The sequence below is a fragment of the Mesoplodon bidens genome (genome assembly GCF_964165515.1).
Source record: "Mesoplodon bidens genome assembly, chromosome: 15".
Classification (NCBI taxonomy): Eukaryota; Metazoa; Chordata; class Mammalia; order Artiodactyla; family Ziphiidae; genus Mesoplodon; species Mesoplodon bidens.
Window position 1 is genome coordinate 45,223,975 of NC_138171.1, and position 23,098 is coordinate 45,247,072.

Below are 23,098 nucleotides of genomic sequence, written 5' to 3' on the forward strand. Positions count from 1 at the left end.
GTGTGGCCAAATGCCAATTCAGAGGAAGGCGTGCAACTTCCAGGACACGTCCCTAAGCAGGCAGTGTGTGCCCCTCTCTTTGGCTTTCTTCCTGCTGCTCACTGGAAGTGGAGCATCCCTACTGACACAAGGTGACCTTGGGGAAGGAAGCCATGCAGGGCAGGACGAGGAGAGAAGGCGCCTGGGTCTGAGCTTCCATGCAGCGTCTTACCAGCCCTGCACTGCTGACCTCTGGGCTTTGGCGAGAAGGGGAACTTCCTGTCTTGTTTAAATCACTGCTATTGGGTGGTAATTCCTTGGTGGTCCAGTGGTTAGGACTTGGCACTTTCACTGCTGGTGCCCGGGTTCAAAACCTAGCCAGGGAACTAAGATCCTGCAAGCCGTGTGGCCAAAAAAAAAAAAAAAAAAAAAAAAAAAAATCACTGCTATTGGAGGATTTCTGTCACTTGTAACCAAACCCCGTTCTAGCCCCCCAGTGTGTTGCTATCACAAGCAATATTGTGGTGACCCCGAGTGGGATTTTTCTCAGGTTTATATCCAGGAATGGAATCACAGATCATTGGATGTGCACCTACCCATTTTCTCTTGAGTACAAGTGACTGGACCTCTTTATAAATCCATTAGCAAGTGCTAGAAGGTTCCAGTTTCCTCTTATCTTCCCCAGTACTTAATCTGGGGAGGATATGGGAAAGACTACTCATTGTAAAAGGATTTGCATTTCTTCGATGATGAGATTGATTATTCATCCTTTTGATCAAAGAGATTGATCAGGGAATCTTTCTAAAACTCCCCTGATTAGAAACCTTCAAAACTTTAAGGAGCCCTGATCTGGTGCCACAGCTTGGCACTTTTCCTAATCTCATTCATCCTCAGAGCAATCCTGGGAGGCAGGTGTTATTATTCCCATTTTACAGAAGAGAAACCAGCTAAGATGAATTAACCTGTCCCAGACCACACAGCCACGGAATGCAGAGCCAGATGGAAAACCAGGTGGGCCTGTTGAAGACTGCTCCCTGCCTGCTCCCCAGCCAGCCTCCCTCTCTCACTGCTCTCCACACTGCCCTGCTTTCAGACCCTTGTGTTCATTATGCTGCCTTCTGTGGCAGGACCTTTGCACATGCTTTCTGCTGCCTGGACTGCTCTTCTTTCCCTCCTGGAAAGTCAATGACTTCCCCTCCCCCACATCTGAGGTTTTATTCAGGGACTTACTGGGGACTATAGCCTGGGAGACAGCCTCTCAGCTCTGAAAAACCGCTCCAAAGAGGTAGTGGGTGGGGCCAGTTTACATGTAAATATTTTGGTCAGGGAGTACAAGCAGTCAATATACATTTTGGTAAAAGATTACTGCTGGTTACAAAGAGCAGTTTTCTCAAGTTAATGATTATAGTGCTTTTCTATGTATGGGAAGATGCAAGAAGCTGGGTTCATTAAAATTCTTCCTGAAATGCATATTAGCTACCTAAAAGCCTGTTTATCCAAAGCACAGAGCATCCTGTTATCCTTAATTTCCTCTGTCTGGAGCAGAGTGCTTCGTCCCGTTATCTGCTTAATCTCTTCACCTGAAGCACCCAGTGCACTGTTGGTCAGCTGCTGCAGCAGGTTAATCTTTGTAGACTTGGATGTTGAGCAAAGTGCTCTTTGCTTTTCTTTTGTTTGCAGAGCTCAGGGACCATTTCCTCAGAGAGGCTCTCAAACCTCCCTGACCAGGTCAAATGCCCCTGCTATCAGTCCTTATAATACCCATATGCCAGACTTCTTTTCTGTGGCACTTGTCATGGATGAACTTTTTTTTTCCAAGAAATTCCACATGTATTTATATTTCACAAACCACAATTTCCAAAGCTAATAGAGCAAAGGTTGGGCTCCAGTTGAAACCAATAGACCTGTACAAACATATTTATTTATCTGAACTTAAAGGAATTTTAATCGAGAGATCCATAAAATTAAAAGGCACCTTGGGCAGGGGGTGGGGTGGGGGCGACTTCCCTGGTGGTTCAGTGGTAAAGAATCCGCCTTTCAATGCAGGGGACGCTGGTTCAATCCCTGGTCAGGGAACTAAGATCCCATATGCCACGGCACAAACTAGGTCCTTGCGCCACAACTATTGAGCTTGCGTGCCTCAGTGGGGAGAGCCCACATGCCGCAAACTACAGAGCCCATGTGCCCTGGAACCCACGCGCATGGGTGAAAGAGAAAACCCGCACGCCACAACTAGAGAGAAACCCAGACCGTGTGCCATAACGAAAAGATCCTGCATGCCTCAACAAATATCCCGTGGGCCGCAACTAAGACCAGACTCAGCCAAAAAATAATAATAATAAGGAAAAAAAAAAGGCACCTGGGGGAATTCCCTGGTGGTCCAGTGGTTAGGACTCAGCTCTTTCACTGCAGGGGGCACAAGTTCGATCCCTGGTGGGGGAACTAAGATCCTGCATGACATGCAGGCGTGGCAATGAATGAATGAATGAATGAATGAATGAATGTGTCACCTGTACTTGGGGAAGAACCAAATATTTTCCCCATTTGCCAAAACCAATTAGCATCAAAATATTTGTCTTTATAACCAGAAAGTTTTATTTTCATTAATGTCCAGAGGTACTGTGTTTGGACTACAGATATTTTTTTTTTTAGCTTAATGGAATTTAATTTATATGCCTAAGCATTCACTCATTTTAAGTCTACAGTTCAATGAGTTTTAGTAGATGTCCACAGTCCTGCAAACGTTTCCTGGTGCCTCTTTGTACCTCCTCCTCCCCCTGGCCCCAGGCAACCACTAATTTGCTTTCTGTCACATTAGTTTTGCCTTTTCTGGATTTTATATGAATGGAATAATACAGTATGCAGTCTTCTGTGTTTGGGGTCTCTCACTTAGCACAATGTTTATGAGATTTACCCATACTGTATGTATCATTGAGCAGTGTTCCACTGTATGAATATACTATTCACCTGTCGATGGATACATGGGTTTTTTTCATTTTTTTTTTGGCTATGACGAATAATGTTTCTATGGACATTCACATACAGGCTTTTGTTTGGATATGTTTTCATTTTTTGTTGATAGATACCTAGTAGTGGAGTTGCTGGGTCATATGGGAAGTGTATGTTTAATTTTTTTAAAATTTATTTATTTTTGGCTGCATTGGGTCTTCGTTGCTGCGTGCAGGCTTTCTCTAGTTGTGGCGAGCAGGGGGGCTACTCTTCGTTGCTGTGCACAGGCTTCTCATTGCGGTGGCTTCTCTTGTTGTGGAGCACGGGCTCTAGGCACATAGGCTTCAGTAGTTGTGGCACGCAGGCTCAGTAGTTGTGGCGCACGGGCTTAGTTGCTCCGCGGCATGTGGGATCTTCCTGGACCAGGGCTCAAACTCGTGTCCCCTGCGTTGGCAGGCGGATTCTTAATCATTGTGCCACCAGGGCAGCCCTGTATGTTTAATTTTTAAAGAAACTGCCAAATTGTTTCTCAAAGTAGCTGTACTTTTTGCATTCCCACAAACATTCATATCATTTCCAGTACTTTATCAGGGTATTTATTTCTTTATTTAGGCCACGCCTTGCGGCATGCAGGATCTTAGTTCCCACCCAGGGATCAAACACATGCCCGCTGCAGTGGAAGTGCAGGGTCTTAACCACTGGACTGCCAGGGAAGTCCCAGTGCATTTATTTTTTTAAGCTATTCTAGTATAGTAGTATCTTAATGTGGTTTTAATTCTATCTTCCATAATGACCAATGGTGTCATATACTTGTTGGCCATTCATATATCTTTTTTTAAAACATCTTTATTGGAGTATAATTGCTTTACAGTGTCGTGTTAGTTTCTGCTGTATAACAAACTGAATCAGCTATATGCATACATATATCCCCATATCCCCTCCCTCTTGCATCTTCCTCCCACCCTCCTCATCCCCCCTCTAGGTGGTCGCAAAGCACCGAGCTGATCTCCCTGTGCTATGCATATATCTTCTTTTGTGAGATGTCTGTTCAAATCTTTTGCCCACTTAAAAAGTTGTGTTTTTGTCTTACTGAGTTTTAAGAGTTCTTTATACATCTGGATAGAAGTCCTTTGTCAGATACATGCTTTGCAAATACTTCCTTCCAATCAGTGGCTTGTCTTTTCATTTCACAGGTGCACCTTTTGCATGCAAAAGCCCCTTCAGATAAGCTCTATGAGGTTAGGTAAATCTGCAGTTGCCTGACACCCAGCACAATGTCAGGCATATAGTAGCTGCTCAATAGTACTGAGGAAATTCAGTGACTACAATCTGAAATTCCTCTCCATCTCTTTCCTTTAGACCCTAAAGGGAGACCAGGCTTAAGGTTCTGACACGTGAAGTATTCCTGGGGCAATGCCAAGCAGGGCAGTGACTCAAGAGTTTCTGATAAGGCCTCTTGCGGGGGTCCCAAGACCATGAGACTGTAGAATTTCGGCAGAGGGACTTAAGAGGTCTGGTTGGAAGAGGGGTCTTGAAGCTGCCTTTTCAAAGAACTACACTAACTTTACCTAGAGTGTATGTTTATTAGCTGTAGCTTGGCGATTGGGGCGGCGAGGCACTCAGGAACCAAGCTGTTTTGGTGCCAGGGCTCTGTGGTCTTCGAGCCCCGTCCATGGCTAGGAGTCTCCTTAGCCCCTGCCTGTTCCAAGTGAGACCATCAGAGGGCGCAAGTTGGAGGTGAGGAAAAACTGGCTCCAGACGCGGCCGGTGGGGTCTGGGGACACTTTCTTAAACGACTGCAGGGAAAGCTCAGCTGGGTTGGGGAATCCGAAAGGTAGGGACGGGGGCCACTGTTCACCATTCATTCATTCATCCAACACTTACTGAGCACGTATGAAGCCCCAACCGGACACCGTGGGGAAGAGAGTAAGAACTGCTAGTTGGGACTTCCCTGATGGCACAGTGGTTAAGAATCCGCCTGCCAATGCAGGGGACACGGGTTCGATCCCTGGTCTGGGAAGAGCCCACATGCCATGGAGCAACTAAGCCCGTGCGCCACAATTACTGAGCCTGCGAGCCACAACTACTGAGCCAGTGCTCCTGAACAAGAGAAGCCACTGCAATGAGAAGCTCGCTCACCGCAATGAAGAGGGGCCCCCGCTCGCTGCAACTAGAGAAAGCCTGCGCGCAGCAACGAAGACCCAACGCAGCCAAAAAATACATATAAATAAATTAAAAAAAACACAACTCTCTGTTGGCACGTTTAGAGATATTTACAGTACTACTGTATTTCCAGAATCTTTTAAGTTTCCATTATCTCTTTTGATCTCGTTCAGTAAGAAGTTTGCCAAGCAGCGTCGCAGATAAGGAAGCCGAGATTCAGAGTGGGAGGGATTGCAACAGTTCACCCAGACACCTTTAAGTCGGCTGTCGCGGCGGGAACGCAGCCGACGACCGTGGCGACCGGCCACAGTCACGTGACGCGGGAACGTCGGCAAACCTGCAGGGGCGCGCGCGGCTTCCGTAGTCGCGTCAGGGGCTGGCCCACAGTGGCGTCCACCGCCCCCGCCCCTGCTCCAGTGTCACATGACCGGCTTTTAGACAACATGGTGGTGGCGGTGGTGCGGCGCCGGGGCTGACCAACCGCGAATGCGGTGGGCTCCTACCCGGGGTGAGGGGTGGCCTCAACCGGGAGGGGGCGGGGGATCGGACTCTCCTCAACCCATTCCTGTCTCTGATCTCACCGGAGTTCCATTCGTCCCTCCGCGCGGTGTGTCTGCCGGGGCGGGGACGCATGATAGAGCCCGGGTTCCATCCCCCGTGCTCTGTGCTTCGGGGCAAGCTCCTCTCGGTGTCCGAGCGCACCTCCCTCGCCTGGGTTCCCTCCATTCTCCTTTCTCCAGCCTCCTCCCCTCGCAGGTGGGATCGTCGGTGGGACCGTAGCGCGGGCGGGCGCGGCCCCCGAGACCATGTCCGGGTCCGACACCGCGCCCTTCCTCAGCCAGGCGGATGACACGGACGACGGGCCTGCGCCCGGCACCCCGGGGTTGCCTGGGTCCATGGGGAACCCGAAGTCCGAGGATCCCGAAGTCCCAGACCGGGAGGGACTGCAGCGCATCACGGGCTTGTCTTCGGGCCGTTCGGCTCTCATAGTGGCCGTGCTGTGCTACATCAACCTCCTTAACTACATGGACCGCTTCACCGTGGCTGGTACTGACTTCTGGGAGAAAGTTAGAAAGGGGGATGGGAGCGGGGTCCCGAAGGTGGGGCTGCCTCGGCCAGCCCATCCTGAGTCTTCTCCTTCCCAGGCGTCCTTCCGGACATTGAGCAGTTTTTCGACATCGGAGACAGTAGCTCCGGCCTTATCCAGACGGGTGAGTGGAGGCCCCTCCTGGGCACACAGCGCCTCTTCTTTCTGTTCTACCCCAGTTGGGGCCACACGCTGGCATGCCTGGGGCCTTAGTTTTGGGAGGTCCGGTGGCCGAGCTAGGGGAGGAGATGGCCATGGCTCTGCCCTGAGGCTGTCCTGTTCGATTAGGACACCACATTTAAAGACATCTAAAGAGGGAGTCAGTTTTGTATAACGGTTAAGACAGACCTGGGTTTATATACCAGCTTTTCACTTAATGTGATGGTAGGCAAGGCCCTCAACCTCTCTAAGCCTCACTTTCCTTGTGTGTGAGCTGGAACTAGTAATAACCCCGGCTCACCTCATAGGGCTGATGTGAGGATTAAATGAGATAATGCCTGTGAAGTGCATAGTACAGTATTGGAAAATGGTAGGCACCCAGTAAATAATGGCAGAAGAGGGTGTCTAGAAGGGGAAGAGGTGAGTTTTACTTGTTCGGAACTTTGGGATTTATGGGAAAGGCAAAGCCAAGGCCAAGTCCTATTTTCCTTCCTTCCCTCCTTCCTTCATTTCTGAGCACCTACCAAGTGCTAGGCCCTGGAGGAAGTACTGATAACATCCAAAGAATTTGGCAAGACGTTTTACACCCATTGTCTTCTAATCCTTTATCAGCCAAGGAGTTATTATTCTTGTTTTATAGAGAAAGTAGGTAGTATCATCTACATTTTTATAAAGAAACTGAGGCTTGGAGAGGAGTTAAGACTTGCCTAGGGTCACACAACAAGTTCGAGGCAGAAGAGGAGTTTGAAACCAGGTCTTGCAGTGTTCTTTGCTCCACTCCAGACCACCAAGGAACTGGAGTTATTTAAGCCAAAGTTTAATGGAATGAGAATGGGATCGTAGGTCCAGGTCTGCAAAGCTCTAAAGAGTTGTTGAGTTAGAGAAGAAATAGGTCTGGGACTTCCCTGGCAGTCCAGTGATTAAGACTCTGTGCTCCCAATGCAGGGGGCGGGGGTTCAATCCCTGGTCCGGTAACTAAGATCCCACATGCCCCGTGGCTCAGCCAAAAAAACAAAAAAACCAGGTCTTTCTCGGCAACGCTCTTCACGTCTTCATTCAACACATGTTTGTTGAGCATCTGTTTTGTGCTCGGCAGTGTGTTAAGCGATGGAGACACAGTCATGGCCAATACAGTCCTTGTCTTCCTGGAGCCAACATTTTGCTGTGCATGAGGCGGGCAACAGTCCCTGAAAACCTAAACTAATAATGAGCTAATTTTCTATAGAAATAACTGTTATGTGAAAGAAGACAGAGTAGCTGTGATAGAGAGAGACTGGATATGTGGTGGTTGGGAAGGTTTCTGAGCTGAGGGTGAAGGAGCTGAGGTTGTGGAGCTCAGGGGAGAGGAGAGACAGTTCCAGATAGAGAGGACAGCAGGTACCCAAAGCCTTAAGGTGGTATTGAACTTGGCAGTTGGGCCATTGGGGTACAGAGAGGGAAAGTGGATAAGCATGAAGTTGGAGGGGTAGGGAGAGGCTAGATCAGATAAGTGCATTGCAGACCAGGGTATGGAGGAAGGGATGAGTCAGCTGGGCCATCCATTCTACAATGGAAGATCTGAAGAACCTTGGAGATGGAGCTGGACAGCTACTACCTCCCCCCATGCCCGCTTGCAGGAAGCTCTGATAGTTTCAGGGTTGGGTGTTATTCCTGCGCCCCTTCGCCCTCCCTGAGCTGGTTTGGGGGTGGGGTAGGGGTACTGGGGCTGGGCTGTGACTCTCTGCTTCCCCCCAGTGTTCATCTCCAGTTACATGGTGTTGGCACCTGTGTTTGGCTACCTGGGTGACAGGTACAATCGGAAGTATCTCATGTGCGGGGGCATTGCCTTCTGGTCCCTGGTGACACTGGGGTCGTCCTTCATCCCCAGAGAGGTGAGGTCCCACACTGGCTCCTGCTTCTGCCCTCCCCCCCGCCCTCTCCTCCCCCCACCCTGACTCCCCCATCAGTCTTTGCTGCTGCTCTTTGGAGTCGTTGCAGACTGGGCCCGGGGAACTTGTGCGGTTCCCTTGGTCCATGCCGTCTTCTGTTCCCTGCTTGCCTGAGTTATCTGCCCACCCCATCCTCTCCCCTTTTCTTCCAGAACCTTCTTCTGTCCATCATCCCCTCCTTCCACTGCACACCTAAACACACACATTTCTCTATCACAGGAAAGACCTTACCAGGACTGCCCTCTGTCCGTCTTCCTTTTCCTAGTCAGACTTCCGCAGAGGGAAGCTCCAGTCTGGGTGAAGGAGCAGCTAGGGCGAGGCTCTCACTTTGCCTGCACTTCCTCTCCTCCCACTCCCCGCTTGAGCACCGCTGGCGAACCTGCCCCCGTCCCTCCGTTGCCAAAGTCAACAGTGCCCTCTCAGTTGGTAGCTGTAGCTCCTACTTCCTAGTCCTGTTCTCGCTGGATCTCCTGGGAGCCTCTGGCTCTGTTGACCCACTTCTTCCTTCCGAAAACACTCTCCTAACTTCTGTGATGCCCTCTTCTGGTTTTCGTCCTGCCTCCCTGGCTGTTGCTTCTTTGCTTCTTTGAAATCGCCTCTGTCTGTTCTCACTTTCTGCCCTGGGACTCTGTCTCCTCAGCCCCAGACACTACACACTCTCCTTGGGTGATCGTGCCTTGTTCTTAGCTTTGGTGTCTCTGGTAGACAAACAAACCCCCGCCTAAGATCACTGTTCACTGTTGGGGTGTCTTGGGTGGCTTGGACAAGATAGAGATAAAGATTTATTTCGTACCTACTGGGTGCAAGGTAATGAAAAGACCTTTTGTTGTCCAGTTCTCACAATAGGTATGTGAACAAGTTGTTATTATCCCCCTTTTGCAGATAAGGAAACTGAGGCTCAGAGAGGTTAAGTTGCTTTCTCAGAGTCACAGCTAGTAAGTAGTGGAGCCAAGATTCAAGCTCAGGTCGGTTTGATTCTAAAACCCAGGCCTCTCCTGCCATCCCTGCCACCGCTTCAGAGCTGGCTGGTGAGGGAGGCTGGAAGGCTGGCTGCAGGGCGGGGTGCCACCTGCCCCATATCTCGTTCCCCAGCGATTCTGGCTGCTCCTCCTGACCCGGGGCCTGGTGGGGGTAGGGGAGGCCAGTTACTCCACCATCGCACCCACCCTCATCGCTGACCTCTTCGTGGCAGACCAGCGGAGTCGGATGCTCAGCGTGTTCTACTTTGCCATCCCTGTGGGCAGGTGAGTGGACCTCGGGCCTGGTGGGGAGGCAGAAGGGCCTTGCCTGGAACGGGACTGACCAGCCGTCTCTTCTCCTCCCCCACCCCCTTCCCACAGTGGTCTGGGTTACATTGCAGGCTCCAAAGTGAAGGATGTGGCCGGGGATTGGCACTGGGCTCTGCGGGTGAGTCGGGTCACAGCCTGGGGAAAGGTTAGCAGTGCGCTCACTGATTCCCCCTTTCTACCGTCAGACACCCACTTTTGAAGGCAGTGCTCACTCTGCCAAGCCTACAGGCAGCCTAGCTGCCCTCACTGCGAAGCCACGTGCTGGGTAAAACTCTTGATTGCAGGTGATGGAAGCCCATTGTACGACTGTAAGCCCCCAAATGGGACTGTATTGGCTCTCATAATGGAAAGTCCCAGGGTGAGCTTCAGGTAAAGCTGGATGCAGGACTCCCACAGTGTCACAGGAATTTGATCATCCTTTTCTCAGCTCTACTTTCCTCTGTTATCTTCCTTCTCAAGCACGTGAAAGCTCCACATGTTTATCTTCCTGTTTAGAAACTTCAGCGCCCCGGATCCTTGAGCAGTAGTCCTGGATGGTGTCTGATTAGATGAATGTGGGTCACGTGCTGGCACTGACTCAATCACTGAGGCCTGGGAGGTTTAACATTACTCTTGGCCAAGTCTGGGTTACAAGCCCCACCCTATTTGAACCACATGGGTTGAGAGAAATGGGGGGAGTGGTTTCCCAAAAGAAAATTAGGGTGCTGTTGCTGAAGAGGGAGCAGTTAGGCTTGCAGAAACAGAAACACTTCCTAGTGGCAGTCACCCCCTCCCCTCAACCACAGGTTCAGCTTCCTTGAGCAGGCACTCACTGGGTGTTTGAGGTCTTGGGGCCTGAGTTGCTTTTATACACCCTCACTTTCTCTCAGCCCCCAGGGTTGAGTGTCTCCACGTCTGTGCCTTTCTTGAAGCCCACTCTTTCCCCAGGTGACGCCAGGTCTAGGAGTGTTAGCTGTTGTGCTGCTGTTCCTGGTAGTACGGGAGCCACCAAGGGGAGCTGTGGAGCGCCACTCAGACTCACCACCCCTGAACCCCACCTCGTGGTGGGCAGATCTGAGGGCTCTGGCAAGAAAGTGAGTTCAGTTCCATCCTAACCCAACATCTGAGGCCCCCAGGGAGGCCCTGAGGTCTAGTTTGAGATTTACATGGGTGTGGTCTTTGCTCTGTTTTCTGTCAGCTGGCCCTACCCTAAGGCCAGGAATTCTGTCACCACTGCCCCCTTATGGCAGCTGCTTGAATTACAGGCCCAGATCCTGGAAGCCAGTACAGCCTCCAGACTCAGTGCCCTGACTATTAAAATAAGCCAGAGAGGGAGAAGAGAGGCCTCTGACACCGATACCTCAGTGGAGTCTAACTTCCTTCCTCCTAATTGTCTGCAGTCCTAGTTTCATCCTGTCTTCCCTTGGTTTCACTGCTGTGGCCTTTGTCACGGGCTCCCTGGCTCTTTGGGCTCCTGCTTTCTTGCTGCGTTCCCGTGTGGTCTTGGGGGAGACCCCCCCCTGCCTTCCTGGAGACTCCTGCTCTTCCTCTGACAGGTACCCAGATGGGGTCTGGTCTGGGTGGCCCTGCAGGTGGCAGGGGATGAAGTGGAGAGAGTCTGTGATTCAGACTCAGGCAAGGAGAGTGTGAATCCTGACTCCACAAGCTACTTCCTCTCCCAGAGTCTCAGTTTCCTAGTCTGGGAATAGGTGCCTTCCTCTTGTGAACCATGGGGTGCTGTGCCTGGACAGACCTGGGTTGTGAGGGTGGCCGGGATGGACGATCGTCCTCTCTGGGCCATGGGGGTGAGGCTAGCCCCCTTGCCCCTCCCCTTCCCCCCAGCCTCATCTTTGGGCTCATCACCTGCCTCACCGGGGTCCTGGGTGTGGGCCTGGGCGTGGAGATCAGCCGCCGACTCCGCCGCTCCAACCCACGGGCTGACCCGCTGGTTTGTGCTGCTGGCCTCCTGGGCTCTTCACCCTTCCTCTTCCTGTCCCTCGCCTGCGCCCGTGGTAGCATCGTGGCCACCTATGTGAGTAGCCAGCAGGTGTCTAAGGGGGTGTTCTGGGTCCAGGGTGGAGGAATGGTGCACTGGGGCAGGACGAGGGTCAGAGCCAACTCTGGAGCGGGAATGCCTGGGTTTGAATCTCAGCTCTGGCCATTCTTAGCTGTGTGACATTGGGCAAGTGACTTAACTTCTCTGTGCTCAGTTTCATCTTCTGTAAAATGGGAATAATAGTAGCAACTGTCTCCTGGGGGTGTTGTGAGGGTTAAATGAGTTAATAGATGGGCCTGGTACCTAGTGAACCCTCCATGTGTTTGCTCTTCTTGTGATGACACCAATGCCCCACCCCTGTTCCCCCTCCTTCACCGCCTACCTCCCATCCCCCAGATTTTCATTTTTATTGGAGAGACACTGCTGTCCATGAACTGGGCCATTGTGGCTGACATTCTGCTGGTGAGTAGGTGGCCCAGGGTTACCCCAGAGGCTGATGGGAGCAGGCAGTGTGGGGGCAGGGGACCTCACTTGCCTTGAACTGTGACCTTCACCCCTTCTTCAAAACCCAGCCCTGAACTGACTTCAGAGTCCAACCCCAGGTGGGCCTGTAGCCCGGGCCTGCCCTGCCCTTCACCCCAGCCACACCTCTGAGCTGGGGTTCACCTGACCTCAGCCAAAGCTGAGCCTTGGCCCCGTCCCCGCCCTCTGCCTCCTGCCCCTCTTTCCTCCCAGTACGTGGTGATCCCCACACGACGCTCCACCGCTGAAGCCTTTCAGATTGTGCTGTCCCACCTGCTGGGTGACGCTGGGAGCCCCTACCTGATTGGCTTGGTGAGCACGGCCCCTTGGCTGGGCCTGGGGTGGGGCTCGGGGGACCCCACATTCCCAGTACCGGCTGGTGGCCAGTGGCCTGAGCACAGGCCAGATTAGAGGGTCTCACCCTAGTGAGGCATCTATGAGTCCCCTCTGCCAGACACCCTTCACCTCAGAGGCTCAGCTGGGTGGGCACGATTTTGTCTTGGCAGATTTCCACCGGTAAGGTCCAGGCCTAAGTCTTCTTCATTCTTCTGGAGTTCAGGGGCTTCCTCTCCGTTCTCCTGACTTTTCTTTCCTTGTCTACCCGCAGATCTCCGACCGCCTCCGCCAGGGCTGGCCCCCCTCCTTCTTGTCTGAGTTCCGGGCCCTGCAGTTCTCGCTCATGCTGTGTGCCTTCATGGGGGCGCTGGGCGGCGCGGCCTTCCTGGGCGCTGCCATCTTCATTGAGGGCGACCGCCGGCGGGCCCAGCTGCATGTGCAGGGTCGGTCGGGCCTCCCCGCTGTCTGTCCACAGCTCCTTGCCTAACTTCATGATGCTGTCTGCTTGTCCATCCGTCCGCCCACCCAGCCCCGTGTCCCTGGCAGCCCTCAGTCCGCAGACCTCAGTCCGCAGCCCTCCTCTCCCTCGGCCTCGGGTTTCCCTGTCCCACGAGCTGATGCCCCACTGTGTGGCTGTGCTGCCCCATCCATTTGCCAGTGCCTGTTTGTCCCCTCCCTGGCCCTGCGTCTGTCTGTCCATCCAGCCCTGGCTCTGATCCCTCCCCGATAGGTCTGTTGCGTGAGGCCGGGCCTGCTGATGACCGCATCGTGGTGCCCCAGAGAGGCCGCTCCACCCGGGTCCCCGTGTCCAGTGTGCTCATCTGAGGGGTCACCGCTTGCTACCTGCACATCTACCACAGCTGGCCCTGGGCCCACCCCAGGAGGTGCCCGGGCCCAAATCCTCAGCTGGCCCATTTTCTAGGAGGGGCCTTGGGCCATGTTCCAGCTCCCAGACACTACACAGGTGGCCAAGAGGGGATTCTGGGGGTCCGGGAGGAGGATCCCCTGCCACTGGAGCAGCCCCAGGGGCTCGGTGCTATTTGTAACTGAATAAAGTTTGTAGCCAGACCCCAAGTGCCTGCTGGAGTCTCTCTGGGTGCTAGTGACCTCTGGATTGCAGGGGATGCCCCCTCTCTAGTCCCAGGTTCCCAGTGGCCGTTGGGTCACTCGTGCGGGCCCTTGGGCAAATCCCTGCCCTTCTGGGCCAGTGAATGAGGGGGCGGAGCGAGCTGGCTTGGTGTGACCGGGAGTCGCTCACACCCACGTCTCCCCAAGAGCCTGCCCTTCTTGGCAGGCCGGCCAGGGTGAGGTGGGGTGGGCACGCCCTGGGCCCCTCAGAATTCCCGGTGTCAGGGCCTCCCTCCCTGTTGCCTCCTTGAGCCGCGCTGTGGAGGGCATGGCAGCTGGCTGGCCTGCAAGTATCTTCTCCTCCTCCCACTGGTCTGAGTTGCCCCTTGTCCCGGGGACCAGCAGACCCTTCCTGAGGGCCCGGGGCGGCTCCTGAGGCCGTCTCCTCCCCCTCCCCACTGGCTGGGTGGGTGTAGGAAGGGGGAGGGTGCAGCCAGCTGAGCCCCGATGATTTCCTGCCCTCACCCGGCGCTCACCACAGCTTCCTGCCGCAGGCAGGCAGGCAGGCGCTGAGGAGAGGCAGGCGCCGAGCCCAGGGGCAGGTAGGGCTGAGGCACAGGGTCTGTGTAGGGGTGGCTGGCGCCCCAGACTCCAGGCCAGGGCCTGACAGCCCTGGGTTCAAGGCTCTTCCAGAGCCCTCGCTGACGCCCGCTGAGCCCACTGAGGGGCGGAGACCCAGGGAGCCCCCGAGGAGGGCGCAGCTGCCCCCCAACTAGGCTCCCAGCCTGGTGCCCGCTCGGCCCCTGTACCCTTTCTGGCCTGGCCCTTGCCCTGCTGCTGCTCCGTCCCCGAAGGGTGTGCAGCGAGCAGCCAGGCCCGGCGCGAGCGCTCCCCGCAGATGGAGGCAGGCGGCCTGGTCCTCTTTCTGCTCGGCCTCCTGCTGCTTCCTCTCTTGGCCGTGCTGCTGATGGCATTGTGTGTGCGCTGCCGAGAGCTGCCAGGTGAGCGGGTGCTGGTGGGGTGTCCAGATGCTCAGACACACCGACAGGGATCCTCACCCCACGCCCCAACTCCTTTGTCCCTCTTTAACTCCTTCGAGTTGCTGAGAGCCCTGTACTCCATCACCCTCTGCCCTCGTCGCCCCCTTTTCCTGCCTCACGCGCCCTCTCTTCCCCAGGCTCATACGACACTGCTGCCCCCGATGGGTGAGTCTGCCCCGTCCGCCCTGGGTGTCTCCCTCAATACCCCATGCAGGGCTGGGCCCCAGGGGACTGAGATGGGGTCTGGGCCCTCTCCCAGCTGCTTACCCAAGCTGTGTCTCTCCTGCTAGTTTGACCCCAAGTAGCATCGTGGTCAAACCGCCTCGTGAGTACATGGAGGGTCCCCTTCCTTGGATGCGGGGGGAGCGTGTCCTGGCGTGGGTGGGAGAGCGTGTGCCTTCGTTCAGTTTCCCCCTGTGGCTGCCCACATGGCCTTGACCTGAGCTGGGGGTGGGGAGGGAGATGGGTGCCCCCCTCCCAGACCTGTCCAGGGCACAGGGGTGTTGGGGGTTAGTCTGCCCTTCGAGGCCTCGTCCAGGGTAGGGGCGTGAGCTTTGGAGTCATTCCTTCAGCCTGGTCCTGTGTCCTCAGCCACACTCGCCTCCTGGCCACCAGCCACTTCCTACCTGCTCCAGAGCCAGCCAGACCTGCTCCCCATCCCGTAAGTGGCCGCTTCCCCTCCAAATCCCCCTTTTTACCCCCTCACCTGCTTGGATTGGGGGCCTCTTTCCCTGTTGCAATCCCTCTTGCCCCAGAGCCCCACCCCAGCCTGTCCTCTGACCTTTGATTCCCAGGAGATCCCCACAGCCCCCTGGAGGCTCCCACTGCATGCCGTCTTCCCAGCAGGACTCAGATGGTGGTAAGCATGGAGCCCGGCCAGTGGGGCTGGGGTCGGGCAGAGGACAGGCCCCTCTGAGCTGGCTCAGTCTCCCTCTCCCGCTCTCTCTGCAGCCAACAGTGTGGCCAGCTACGAGAATGAGGGTGCATCAGGGACCCCGGCGGCCCTGGTTGGGAGGAGGCTGGGGCCTGTCCTGGGCTCTGCTGACCCTGTGTCGTTACCCACCCCAGAGGCAGTCTGTGAGGACGCAGACGAAGATGAGGATGAGGAAGACTATCCCGAGGGCTACTTGTGAGTGGCCAGGCGGGAGGTGGGAGCTGAGGCCGGGGCTCCTTGCTCACCCGCTCCTTGACTTCCCTCAGGGTCGTGCTTCCTGACAGCGTCCCGGCCACTGGCGCCACCGTCCCACCAGCTCCTGTGTCCAGCAACCCTGGCCTCCGAGATAGCGCCTTCTCCAGTGAGTCGGCCATCTGACCACTCCCCGCCCCTCTGTGCTGCGGCCCCTCGGCTCTTCCCTCTCCTCCTGGATGTTTGCTCCCCCTCCATTTTCTCTCTTCTCTCTTTCTAGCACTTCTGTCCTTCAGATAGGGGGACTTCCGGCTCCGATCGTCTGATTTCCTTACCTTTTCTCTTCTCTTCCCTCCTTTTCTTTTGCTTTTATTGTCTGCAAGATTTCCTTGACTTTATTCTTCTTCTGACTCTATGCTTTCATTTTGTCTTTCTTGTCCAAAAGCCCTTTCTTCATCTCTGAATGTTCCTTTTTCATAGCCTCCTATCGTGTTTCACAAAGGCAATATCATCTCGTAAATCTCTAAGGGTATTGATTATAGGTCATCTTTTTGGGGTTTCTTTGGGAAGTTTTCTTCTGCTTCCTGTGTTGTTCCAGTTTCCTTTGGGCTGCTTTTCTCTGTTCGTTTTGGTTTCATCCTGCCTGCTGGAGGCTTTTCTCAGTGTCTTGTGATCTTCAGTGTTCCGTTCCTCTCCTTTCTCTCTACACTTGCTCTGGGTCTTGACTTCCACACCCTGGCTTCATGTGCCATCCTGATTCTCAACTCATGGCCTCTCTCTTGAGCCCCAGACCATCTGTCCAAGTGCTTATTTTCATTCATTCATTCACTCATTCAGTCATCCGTCATATTTACTGGGTGCCCCGATATAATCACATCTAATGAGGTAGAGTTGTGATTAAAACAGCTAACATTATTGAGGGCCTACTACCTGCCCTACTAAGAGTTTTATGTGTATTAACTTATTAATATTAAACCTCACAATTCCCAGGGGCTTTTGAGCCTGTCCCTTCCCCTCCTGCCCCTCACTTGTCCCATCTGTACAGTGATTTGTTTATTTAACAGAAACTTTACAGCACTTACTGTATGACAGGCCTTATTTTAATTCACCGTTTTCACAACACCCCTGTGTGGTGGGTACCGTTCCTCACCCTATTTTACAGATGAGAAAACTGAGGCCCAGAGTGGTTAGGTAGCTTGCCTGAGGTTACACAGTTAGTTAATGCTGGAGCTGGACTTGAACCTGGGCAGTCTGACTCCGAAGCCTGCCTTGTCCACATCCTCAGGGAGAAATAAGTCAACACGTGAAATAATGTGTCGTTGATGGCGCTAGGCGCTAGGAAGGGACAAGGACAGGAGAGGGGGGGTCAGGGCGGGCCTGGCTGAGGAAGAGGGGCCAGCGGGGCTGATGGCACCTCTGACTCGGCCCCACCCCGCGTGTTGTTTCCTTCCGCACACGTGTCGCCCAGCCCCACCCCCCCGAGCCGCTCCCCGTCCCTGCTCCCCCGCCTGGGGGACATGCTGGGGGCTGCTGTCTCTCCTCCCACAATTCCGTTTCCCCTAATCAATTCTGGTCAAGTTGTCCTACTTCTCTCCATCGCCACCGCGTCGCAGGTCCGGACTGCCCTCCCTGCCTCCCTCTGGGGCCAACAGTGGGGATGGTCTCTGGGGGTCTGCGTGTAGGAGTCTCGGGCTGGTTATGTCGAAAGTCTTTGGGGACTGCGGTTGGGAGCCTCTGGGTGTCTGCCTCGGGGGGCCTGGGTAACAGTGCGTGGGCGTCAATGCTCTTCCTGCAGTGGAGTCGGAGGATAGTTACGTGAATGTCCTTGAGAGTGAGGAGAGCGCGGATGCGTCTCTGGGTGAGTGGCTGGGGTCTGCCCTCCCATCTCGCTCTCGCGCCCCCCACCCCATCCTCACTCTCATTCCGGCCTTGAGGGTGCCCACCGCCCTCTCTTTGGCTCCCTCACCCTCTGCCTGGGTGTCCTCCTCCTCTCTCACCCTCAGTGTGGCCTGCCCCCCTTTCGGTACGGCCGTCCCTCCTTCTGACCTGTCCCCACAGATGGGAGCCGAGAGTACGTGAACGTGTCCCAGGAGCTGACGCCCGTGGCAAGGACCAAGCCTGGTGTGTGTCGGGGGAGGTAGGGCAGACGCTGGGGGAGCTGCCTTGGAGGAGAGTGGGATGGCCTGTCAGCTGAAGACCAACCTCCCTTCCCTCGCAGCCGGCCAGAGTTCCCAGGAGGTGGAGGATGAGGAAGCTCCAGATTACGAGAATTTCCAGATCCAATGAAGGCCCGTGAGAGGCCTGCCCGGCCTGGCCCTGCCCTGGACCTGCAGGCCCTCCCCGCCCCCCCCCCCCGCCCTCTCCTCGCTGAGTCTGGGGCCCCTGTGGCTGCCACCGACCTCCTGACCTTGTACCCCTCCCTCTGTCCCTGTCCTGCTGTGTTTCAGTGGGAGGCCGTGCGGGGTCTGGAGGCAGCCTTGCCTGGGAGTGCTGAGCTGGGCAGCTGCAGCGGCTCTGTGGGCCCCCACTCGGCACCCCGCCCCGCCTCCAGCCTGATGACAGCCTGAGAACTTTCCTCCTAACTTATTGTCACTTCGGGGTCCCGTCTGTGTGGCCCCAGTACTCTGCACCTTCTGACGCAGCCTGAGAACGAGCTACCCTGGCCCCAGCCCTGCTCTGTAACAGAATAAAGGCTGCTGTGGTCTGTAGTGCTCTTAGCTTTGGGGGGCCCAGTGGGTCGGAGTCAGGGTGAGGGTGGGCTATGTCCGAGGTCCTGAGTGTGTGTGTGTGTGTGTGTGCGCGGGCACGTGTGTGCACGTGCACGTGTGTGTGTGTGTTTATGTGTTTATGGGTCTCCATCCTCGCAGACCCTCTGTGCTCCTGAGGGTCCTGACCAGGTATGTGTGAGTGACTGAACAAAGCCTGGGACACGTCACCTTCTGAGTGAGGCAGTTCTGAGCCCGGCTGCCACTCCTGGGGCTCTGGTGCATCTCCTCATGAGATAGTCCTTGGAAGTGGCAGACGACGGCTGAGGTGATGGGAGAACAGGGCGTGGAGAAGCGCTGGGTGGGCATCTAGAGCAAGACCCTTCCCTACTGGCCCGTGGTTTCTCCATCTTTAAAACAAGGGGGTGGACTTAATGACCTCAAAGGGCCTGCTTTTTAAAAATAATTAATTAATTAATTTTTGGGCGCATTGAGTCTTTGTTGCTGCGCATGGGCTTTCTCTAGTTGCGGCGAGCGGGGGCTACTCATTGCGGTGGCTTCTCATTGCGCTGGCTTCTCATTGCGGAGCACGGGCTCTAGAGTGCAGGTTCAGTAGTTGTGGCGCACGGGCCCGGTTGCTCCATGGCATGTGGGATCCTCCCGGACCAGGGCTTGAACCTGTGTCCCCTGCATTGGCAGGCAGATTTTTAACCACTGTGCCACCAGGGAAGTCCCTCAAAGGGCTTTCTTAATTCTTACTTTTTGTAGTTCTTAATAAAACAGAACTTTAAAAATTGTCTAAGCAACTGAAAAAGTTAACGGGCAGCACAGTCCTCTTCGGACTTGACTTACAGATGACTCACCTGGGGGTTTTGCGAAAATGCAGATTCTGATTCAGTCCACTCTGCATTCCTAACGAGCTCCCAAGTGGTTCTACTGCTGCTGCTCCAAGATCCCCCTCTGAGTAGGAGGGTCTGGTGGATACCCTGGTCGTTGGGACTGGCCCCCGTGCGGGCGTGTGACAACCTGGCCAGTGAGGCCCAGCGCTGGACATGGGCAAGAAGTGTCAGGAAGGAGAAGCTTTTTTTTTTTTTTTTTTGCGGTACGCGGGCCTCTCACTGTTGTGGCCTCTCCCATTGCGGAGCACAGGCTCCACGCCATGGCTCACGGGTCTAGCTGCTCCGTGGCATGTGGGATCTTCCCGGACCGGGGCACGAACCCGTGTCGCCTGCATCGGCAGGCGGACTCTCAACCACTGCGCCACCAGGGAAGCCCAGGAGAAGCTTTTTGTTCATGGCAGTTGTGAAGCTGGGAGAACATGGTCCTGGAGCCCCCACCTGGAGAGCCTCCCAAGAATGAAGCCAGCATGGAAGAGAGAAGGCCTGGAGGTGGGCAGGGCTGGCTTCCTGGTGGTGTCAGAATGCCTGGATCCAGTCACACCTGAAGTGAGACATCCCCTCAGACTTCTGGTTACTTGGGCCAATAAATGACCAGTTTTCTTCAACCAGCTTGATTTGGGGTTTCTGTCACATACAACCAGAGTAGTCCTGAGCGGGGTGCAAAGTTGTTGGCGTCCTCTGGCCTCCAAAGGTAATAGCCACGGCTCCTCTATGGAGCACCTGCCACATTTCCGTGCTTATTTCATCATTGTCACGCCGCTGTTGTCAGTTACTGTGCGTATCCCCATTTTGCAGGTGAGGAAACACAGGCTCAGAGAGGAAAAGTGATTTGCAGAGGCAAATCTGGGCTGAGATCTGGGCCTGTTGGCCTCCAGAATCATTGCCGCCAGCACCGTTGCTCTGGGTGTTGCATCAGGTGCCGCTGGGCCAGGCAGGGAGGTTGTGAGAGGCCTGTTGGAGAAGTGGGGGAGGGAGGTCTGGGGAGGGGTTTGGACAAGCTGGACATCAACAGGTGGCATGGTCTTTTTGGGGGGGGGGGTTGGCCGATGTGCGGCATGCGGGATCTTAGTTCCCCAACCAGGGATCGAACCCACGCCCCCTGCAGTGGAAGCGTGGAGTCCTAACCACTGGACCACCAGGGAAGTCCAAGTCATTTTATTTGGAGGAAATAGAAAAGGGCAGAGGCACCTTTATGCCTGGGCTGAGGTCATGTTGGTGCCACCACCCTGAGAATAACCTAGCAACATCAGTCAAGTTGAAGATGGTGTGTCCCTTTGCCTAGCATATCCCTGGGTATAAACCTGGACAAAGCAGCACATGGGCTAAGGGGTGGGTCCAAGGGGCTCAGGGCAAACTGTAATGGCTGACAGCAGGACACAGCCGACACCATCACTGGGAGAGTGGATGGAGGGGCTGCAGTCCAGTGACACCGTGGAGACCCACCAGCAGAGAAAGATCAGTGGACTGGAGCAACATCTGTCATCTCCGATAAATATCACCAGCAGAAGGTGGAGTGAGAAAAGGAAAGCAAGTTTTTTATTTATATAAAGCTAAAAACATGAAAAACCTGTACATGTTGTCCAGGGATACACATATATGCAAGGATAGTAAGATAGACAAAGGACGGAATTCCCAGTCAGTCCAGTGGTTACGACTCCGTGCTTTCACTGCCATGGGCTAGGGGTTCCATCTCTGGTCAGGGAGCTAAGATCCCACAAGCCGTGAGGTGTGGCCAAAAAAAAAAAAAAGAAAAGGCAAAGGAATGAGGAATATCAAACTCTGGAGAGTGGCTACCATGGGCCAGAGGGGGAGGATACCTGGGAAGGAGTTCAGGAAGGGCCTCCATGATATGTGTAATGTCTCGTTCGTATTAAGCAGGGTTGGATACAGAGGTGTATGATACGTGACTCTCTTAAGTGTTTGCATATCTGTATGATTTTGCCAAGACCTAAGGGGGCAGTGGATGGAGGCAGAAAAGTCGGGCAGCTTTAGGAGGCAGTAAACAGAAGGCTGAGAGGGGCCGGTCTGTCTGCACCAAGCAGGTGAGTTGTATATGGCGCTCCAGGCTTTAGGAGCAATGCAGGCAAAGGCCCTGAGGTGGCATCAGTGAGGCGGCTCCTAGAGAGATCCACAGGAGAAATGGTGGGCTAGCTGAAGAAGTGGTGGTGGCTGTGGAGCGAGGTGGTAGAATAGAATAGGGGATGTTTGGGAGGCAGAAGCAAAGGACGTGGTGATGGGTTGGCCGTGGGCCGTGAGGCTTGGGGCAGTCCAAGGTGACTCTGGGTCCTTGCCTTGGTGGATTGGGGGCGGGGTGTGCCCTGAGGCACGAAGCAGCTTCCCACTGGTGTTTCTTGGATCAGCAAGAGAATGTGGCTTTGCTTCCACCAGTGGATGAGCCAGGAGGGAAAGATAGTCAAGGCAATGAGGTCTACGGGGCTGGGCTGGGGTTCTTAGCACAGTGGGGTGGTCAGGAGGTAGAATCCCTGCGGATGAAAGCTGGGGAGCAGAAACAGATTTTTTCTTGAAGTCCGTTGTTGGAGGAAAGGTAAATTTAGTGATAAGTGAGGGAGAATGTTTTCTGGGATTGCTGGGGAGACAATTAGGTGCTTGTAAAGGCCATCGGAAGGTAACAGCTCTATTGATTTGGGGACTCTCAGTCCTTGAGACAAGGGTCCCAATGCAAATAGTTTATTTGGGAGGTGGTCCCCAAAACACTGACAGGGGAGTGAGACAGGAAAGAGGAGGCAGCCAACAAAGGATGCATTATAGAGCCAGTTACCCATGTGGGCAACTGGGGCACAGCCCTGCCAGGGCAGTCTGGAGGCCTTATGGAGTGGGTGGGTATGAGCCATCCCGCCTGGGGAGGGAGCTGGGGTATTTGTACAACCTCGCCCATTACTTACCAACTGAGGGTGGCTCCAGGGAAAGGGGGGCTGTTAATTCTCCAGAACTTCTGGCCTGCCACTCATGTGGGCACAGTGGGCACCAGTGGCCCCAGCAAGCCTGGAGCAGAGGAAGGCAGGTGCTGGCAGATGCGTGGGCCAGTGAGCCCTGAAATGGTGTGGAGGGCCATGGAAAAGGCATCGACAGTGCCTGCTGCAAGAGCTCGGGCTGTGTGTGGTATTTGGTGCCATTTTTTCCAAAATGCACTGTGTGGCGCATGAGTCCCGAGACAAGCTTCTCAAGGAAGCGTTCTGCTTTCAGGAGAGTTTGGGAAAAGTGCATTCTCTAAATCCTCCTGGCAGAGTCAAGTGCACTTTGCTGAGTTCATGGCTCTGAGGGATCCTGTGAGAAAACTTTGTTTCTCTTTGCCTAACCTAGTATTCCCCAAATGTATTTGACTTTAGAACTTTTTTTTTTTTTTTTTTTTTTTTTTGCGGTACGTGGGCCTCTCACTGTTGTGGCCTCTCCCGTTGCGGAGCACAGGCTCCGGATGCACAGGCTCAGCGGCCATGGCTCACGGGCCCAGCCGCTCCGTGGCATGTGGGACCTTCCCCGACCGGGGCATGAACCCGTGTCCCCTGCATCGGCAGACGGACCCTCAACCACGGCACCACCAGGGAAGCCCGACTTTAGAACTTTTAAAAATGTTATTATTAGCATTTTGCTGGCCACCTTCTAACATCTATAGAGGACTTCTTTTGTTTTTCCTTGCCAGTATCCATGCCTTCTTCTTCCAATGACGCCACCTGGATTTGAAATGTCTGTGTGGCTCAGGTGGGACTTAGGAAGTCTTAGATGTGCATGTGACCCAGGATTGCCCAATCATTATATCCCACCCTCCTGGCTACAGTCATTGGTTGATAGAAGGGCACATGACCCAATTCAGGCCAATGAGGCACATTCCTGAGACTTTCAGTGGAACTAATAGGA

General features: G+C 54.4%; 2 protein-coding genes across 13 annotated transcripts; both read left to right on the forward strand.

Annotated features, from left to right (window-relative positions):
- Positions 1-5,493: 5,493 nt before the first annotated feature.
- On the forward strand, positions 5,494-13,456 carry SPNS1 (SPNS lysolipid transporter 1, lysophospholipid). 9 transcript variants are annotated; one of them, XM_081257814.1, is made up of 13 exons: positions 5,494-5,599; positions 5,848-6,138; positions 6,237-6,302; positions 8,072-8,208; positions 9,358-9,509; positions 9,606-9,672; positions 10,482-10,627; positions 10,934-11,089; positions 11,376-11,565; positions 11,926-11,991; positions 12,265-12,363; positions 12,659-12,830; positions 13,118-13,456. In XM_081257814.1, the coding sequence occupies exons 1-13, from the start codon at positions 5,578-5,580 to the stop codon at positions 13,210-13,212; spliced, it is 1,659 nt and encodes a 552-aa protein (XP_081113940.1). In that variant the 5' UTR covers positions 5,494-5,577; the 3' UTR covers positions 13,213-13,456. The 9 variants fall into 9 exon arrangements, with proteins under 9 accessions (XP_081113940.1, XP_081113945.1, XP_081113941.1 ...); XM_081257819.1 differs by having other exon boundaries at positions 5,495-5,582; positions 5,934-6,138; XM_081257815.1 differs by having other exon boundaries at positions 5,497-5,582.
- A 39-nt stretch (positions 13,457-13,495) lies between these two features.
- Positions 13,496-18,340, forward strand: LAT (linker for activation of T cells). Of its 4 annotated transcripts, XM_081257825.1 has the most exons (11): positions 13,496-14,456; positions 14,633-14,660; positions 14,786-14,820; positions 15,087-15,156; positions 15,290-15,354; positions 15,447-15,476; positions 15,564-15,624; positions 15,696-15,790; positions 17,417-17,479; positions 17,680-17,742; positions 17,840-18,340. In XM_081257825.1, exons 1-11 carry the CDS (start codon positions 14,354-14,356, stop codon positions 17,905-17,907), a joined length of 681 nt encoding a protein of 226 aa, XP_081113951.1. In that variant the 5' UTR covers positions 13,496-14,353; the 3' UTR covers positions 17,908-18,340. The 4 variants fall into 4 exon arrangements, with proteins under 4 accessions (XP_081113951.1, XP_081113950.1, XP_081113949.1 ...); XM_081257824.1 differs by having other exon boundaries at positions 15,447-15,624; XM_081257823.1 differs by having other exon boundaries at positions 17,417-17,742.
- Positions 18,341-23,098: the final 4,758 nt, after the last annotated feature.

Bases quoted from the DNA above. Each gene is read 5' to 3' on its own strand.
- LAT (XM_081257822.1), top strand. From the start codon at position 14,354: ATGGAGGCAGGCGGCCTGGTCCTCTTTCTGCTCGGCCTCCTGCTGCTT. The intron at 14,821-15,086 runs GTGAGTACATGG...CTGTGTCCTCAG, and splicing joins CATCGTGGTCAAACCGCCTC to CCACACTCGCCTCCTGGCCA. The intron at 15,157-15,289 runs GTAAGTGGCCGC...TTTGATTCCCAG, and splicing joins CCAGACCTGCTCCCCATCCC to GAGATCCCCACAGCCCCCTG.
- SPNS1 (XM_081257813.1), top strand. From the start codon at position 5,723: ATGATAGAGCCCGGGTTCCATCCCCCGTGCTCTGTGCTTCGGGGCAAG. The intron at 9,510-9,605 runs GTGAGTGGACCT...CCCTTCCCACAG, and splicing joins TTTGCCATCCCTGTGGGCAG to TGGTCTGGGTTACATTGCAG. The intron at 12,364-12,658 runs GTGAGCACGGCC...GTCTACCCGCAG, and splicing joins GCCCCTACCTGATTGGCTTG to ATCTCCGACCGCCTCCGCCA.